This window comes from Melitaea cinxia, chromosome 16 (assembly GCF_905220565.1).
Source record: "Melitaea cinxia chromosome 16, ilMelCinx1.1, whole genome shotgun sequence".
NCBI lineage: Eukaryota > Metazoa > Arthropoda > Insecta > Lepidoptera > Nymphalidae > Melitaea > Melitaea cinxia.
In genome coordinates, this window is record NC_059409.1 from 10,047,890 (window position 1) to 10,052,730 (window position 4,841).

General features: G+C 30.7%; 2 protein-coding genes across 3 annotated transcripts; one reads left to right on the plus strand and one right to left on the minus strand.

The window, feature by feature from the left end:
• Positions 1 to 596: 596 nt before the first annotated feature.
• Positions 597 to 1,181, minus strand: LOC123661273. The gene has a single exon (XM_045596260.1). It carries the CDS (start codon positions 1,179 to 1,181, stop codon positions 597 to 599), a length of 585 nt encoding a protein of 194 aa, XP_045452216.1.
• A 1,462-nt stretch (positions 1,182 to 2,643) lies between these two features.
• LOC123661103 lies at positions 2,644 to 4,841 on the plus strand. 2 transcript variants are annotated; one of them, XM_045596104.1, is made up of 4 exons: positions 2,644 to 2,828; positions 3,289 to 3,551; positions 4,324 to 4,711; positions 4,758 to 4,841. In XM_045596104.1, the coding sequence occupies exons 1-3, from the start codon at positions 2,708 to 2,710 to the stop codon at positions 4,705 to 4,707; spliced, it is 768 nt and encodes a 255-aa protein (XP_045452060.1). In that variant the 5' UTR covers positions 2,644 to 2,707; the 3' UTR covers positions 4,708 to 4,711; positions 4,758 to 4,841. The 2 variants fall into 2 exon arrangements, with proteins under 2 accessions (XP_045452060.1, XP_045452059.1); XM_045596103.1 differs by having other exon boundaries at positions 4,324 to 4,841.

Here is a 4,841-nt window from a genome sequence, read left to right on the forward strand (position 1 = left end):
TCAATTCACATATTACTCGACTAAAATAATTTATGATTAACTTACAACAGATTAACAACGATCAATATATTTACAATAATAATAATAAATAAATAAATAATTGATGACATCTTATTGTAAATCAAAAGTCATAAGTAGATTACATTAAGTTTTTAATACAATCTTCAATCACTTATAATTTTTTTTAGCAAAGAAAAAATTATAGCAGGAACTTCCACTCAAGGAAAAAAGGACCTTGTTGTTGCCTGTGACTTTATTTCGAATATAATAAAACCATATAATATTTTATAATTATGAATAGCAACTATTTGATTCTTTTGCGCTGAAATTACTAATAATTAGCCAATTTAACAAATAAATGACCATTGGGAAGCTACATGATCCTGAACGAACGTAGACTATAAAATACATCGCTACAATTCATAGTGTTAAAAACAACCTATCAGTATCTGACATAAAACAACATTTGAACCGCCCAATGATTATTAAACTTATGCAATATATATATAATGTCACATTACTGTAAGCAATAAGTCAATAACTTAGTATTAATTTTTAAACAGTATTAACTTATTATTTATTCGTTTATTTAAAGTTTAATTAATGTTTTCATGACCTTTGCTCCATTTAGCGTAGCCTTCGCAAAATTTTAAGAGGGCTGTGAACAACTCTTCCGGTGGGACGTCTATTTCCTGTAATCCTCGTTTTCCTCTCTTCCGCCGTCCATATGAATTAAAATTTGTTTGAGGTCTCTTAATACCAGAGTTAAAGAATATTGTCGGCGTCGGGGTTGTGACTACTGTATTTTGTTTCGATTTTACAGCTTGCACAATTAAACATAATAAATATCCACCAAAAGCTAAAAAAGCTAGCGTAGTCACTGACATCGAAAAAAGGTTATTGATTTTTGTATTGTATCCGCCTTTTTTGTAAAGACCTTCATGGTCTATTCTTTTTATAAGTGGCGCTTTAAAAGCCATAGCCTGAGCACCAAAACTTTCCTTATAGACTGGCGTAATAATAGTAGCATTATTATATTCAGTAGAAAAGTCCTTCAGCGAATTCTTTAATTGTAACAACTTGTCTATGGTCAACTCATTAAGGAATTGGACCTCTTCAGTGGTCATATCTGAAGTTATGATGCGGCACAACGTCAAGAATACAAAAACCAGATACAACATTGTTGCTCACAGTTTAATCTTTGGGAAACTGAAGTCAACTTGACTGAGGACATTATTGAGATGGCATGAAATATTATCATGGTCTGCGGAGCGCAACTGTCAACTAACGGTTACACACTTACTGTAAGGTTATTGTAGGTATGTACCTAAGTATTATAATTTACAATAAGGTATTAGAAATGGAAACATGTTTTTGATTATATATATATATATATTTGAAAATATTGGGAATTTGTAATTTTCAATTAATTTTCGTCTAGGTAAATAATAAAATAACAAAAACCACAGAAGTAGCAGCCCCTTTTGTAGCCACCCTAATTAATCTCATTCAAATAATGTCGTTATTTAACGAGTAAAAATAAATCATACCAAAAAAACACGTTTACATAGCTTGTATTTTCCCTTTTGCGTCTCTCATTCTATTGTTCTTTACCTATTTTCATTTCTTTGTCATCAATCTTTGTGTAAGATTCAAATCATATTTACTTATACAGTGTGCTTTTTTTCTGCGGAAGTTGTAATATTAAATTGTCATGTTGTAGCGAACATATGATTTTTGTATTACTTTATTGATGAATTAAGCACAGTTTAATAGTATATAATATTTTCATTAATATTTAATTAACATATAATATTTATTTCAAAGCGAAAATAATAAACATGGTAAATATCCCGTTTTCGAATAATTTTCGAAATAGAAGTAACCATCTAATCTAGTTAATCTAAAATCTTATATAATATTTTTCTAAATAAATTAATGAAATAGAAAAAAGTAGTGAGCAATTTTATTTGAATGTTGTATGTGACTTTTATACCACACAAATGATTATAAACTTTATTAGCTATAGGTAATTAAGAGTCAATTAAATTGCTCTTTGAAGTCTTACTTAAAAACTGGTGCATGTTTCATCTTATATTTTTGATTGATTCAGCATGTAACATACTAACATCCTACTGCTAGTTAGGCATAGGCCTCTTTATCCATGTAGAAAAGGGTCTATGCTTAATCCGCCACGATGCTCTACTGCGGTTAGTCGGATATATTCCGTACTATGGTTTACGATTGTTATCAGGCGTTTATGATGACAACCGTAACCAGCAGCTTAATGTGCTCTCCGAGGCACGGTGTGGAGAATTATATTTATAACCGAATATTATTTACTAACGATATTTATTTACATATGATCTTATAACAGCTGGACTTAGATGGAGCAAAATTAGTCAGTTTACGTGCAAGTTTAATACACGTAGGAACTGATGACATCTACTGAGTGGTTCGAGTAACTTTTATTTAAAGAAAAAAAATTGTAGACAAGTTCATCTACGTTTCTACTTGCAGCATATTACATACATTTTTTCTTAATTTTTAACGTACATGAACAGCCTATAGTGTATGAAAATAATAACAGCAAAATTTTACACTCTACTGCGATAGTTACGCTTGCGCATTCATCACATAGAGAATCGAAGCGTAGCTTAAAGCTGTTGCGTGTTCTCCACATTGTAGTGTCATTCGTGATATCGAGATGGCGTCACTAGTAATTTTTATTCTTATATTTCAAAGCGTAGCAGGAAAGGAACAGCCCAGAAGTGATAGTATTTTACATCATTTGAATTCAGGAATAAAATTCGCTAAGGATTTTTTGGGTAAGTTTCAACATAATTTTAGTTATTTTACTTTCAATAATAATTGTAGATATTTATTACACACAAAATCTTGTGACTAACACAATGCCATAACTTTCATACAAATGCACAATATATTGTCCGATGGGAGCAATATATGCTTAATAAACAAACAGTAATAATAAAAATCATGATATAATATCGCTACAATTCAGTACTTATATTATATGATATCAAACTGAAGAAAACAGAACATTATTATTTAATTTTTGGCCAGTTTATTTTTTAAGCAAGTAAGAGGAAATAGGTATCTGAAATTCGGCCTAAGGTCTGCTTTCACTTTATTATAAATAACACGTAAGTTGTCTCGATTTCACTTGTATAAAAATATGACTTTTATTAACATCTGTATGTAAATCACACACATTTAGACATTTTAATGAGAATTTCTCATATAATTGAACTAAATAATTTATTTTAGGATCAGAATCAGTAGCGTTGAAGGTGGCAGATTTTGTCGTTCGCGCATTCCAACCTACTTCTTCGATAAGGAACAAACGACCAATACCCGATAGTTCTAATGAATACAGTAATGAAAATTATTCTGAAGAAAATATTAATTACAACATGCATGAAGTTCCTAACACCATGTCACCAATACGCCACTTGGTGCGTTTATTGGGTCTTCAGCCAAAGCAAATCAGCGCTGTCGCCGTCAATGCTCTTATATTTGTCGCTCAAATGGTAATTACTTTCTTTTTAATTTCAAAATTTTTCAGAAAATAGTTATTAATCTATATTAATTTGTGTTTATTAATTATTTTAGAGATAAGAATAGCTTTTACGATTTTATTTTTGTGTTACCCACCCGCTTGGAACCGCACCCACTTTGGAAATTCTAAACATTTTTTAATATCATATCAAAAACCGATCGTTCCAGCGGGGATCGAACCTGCATCTTCGACTGACCGTGTCGGTTCTCTAGCCAATTAAGCTATGGAAGGATATACCCGCTAGATCGAAATTTTTGATATGATGATTTTATATTCGGTCTAAGCGACCGTGGCGCTGTCTATAGTGATTAGTGAGTCTCGTAAATGTGAACATCTGTGACAAAGACTCGAGTGGGGTGCAAAAATTGCGGAATTCGTGTGACGTTATTTATGGATACCCCTAAGCTACTACGCTACCTTAGTGGTTAAAAAATAAAAATAAAAATATAATAAGTTAAAGATTAAATTTATTTAAGGTGAGTGTAACGCAACGCTCTACGATATAATTCCTAATACGCGTCTCCCTTATTAAAAACAAAATAAAACTTTATATTTACTAACTTTATAGATTTGCAGATTCCGAGAATAGCTTACATTAAACGAACAAATTTGTCAGTCAGTAAAAGACATTTACGAATACATTAAAACATTATATAATGTTTCTTCACATAATTTTATAAAATACATGATAATTAATAGTTTCTAAATATGTTACATTCTTCTATTTAATTGACTTGTTTTAGATCACAACATTCTTAGCAGGACCAAGACGTCAGAACAAGTCACATCGATCAGAAGATTTTACTGAGTGGATTCTAAATAAAAATTCACGAAAACTCCAAGACCTTTTAGCAACAGCTAAAAATGACTCTTTACCAAACATGATCGAGGATCTTATTCTAGAACACGAATCTAAGGAAGAAACTAGTTGCATTCGACTTTTCATTTGTAAAATAACGCCATTTGTAAATAAAATGCAAGAAGCAGTTTTTGGTGAGAAAACTGATAATCGTGATTTTACGCAGGGTACATCTTTCATGTACAGACATTTGCCAACGAACGACGAATTTAATTCTAAAAGCGAGATTTGTGAACAAAAGTATAAAGATTGTAAATTGTATGAATAAAATGTTATGATTATCTTTGATTAGTGATTACCTTCTGACTTATTTTTAAGACATGAATAGTCCAAACCTGTGAAAGTTAAATTAATTATTGCCTTTACTTTCAAAATGTATTAAATCACATATACTTTTATGAA

Excerpts from the sequence above, each read along its gene's own strand:
- LOC123661273 (XM_045596260.1), bottom strand. The coding sequence starts at position 1,181 with ATGTTGTATCTGGTTTTTGTATTCTTGACGTTGTGCCGCATCATAACT.
- LOC123661103 (XM_045596103.1), top strand. The coding sequence starts at position 2,708 with ATGGCGTCACTAGTAATTTTTATTCTTATATTTCAAAGCGTAGCAGGA. Across the intron at positions 2,829-3,288 it reads ATTCGCTAAGGATTTTTTGG|GATCAGAATCAGTAGCGTTG; the intron begins GTAAGTTTCAAC and ends AATTTATTTTAG. Across the intron at positions 3,552-4,323 it reads TTATATTTGTCGCTCAAATG|ATCACAACATTCTTAGCAGG; the intron begins GTAATTACTTTC and ends GACTTGTTTTAG.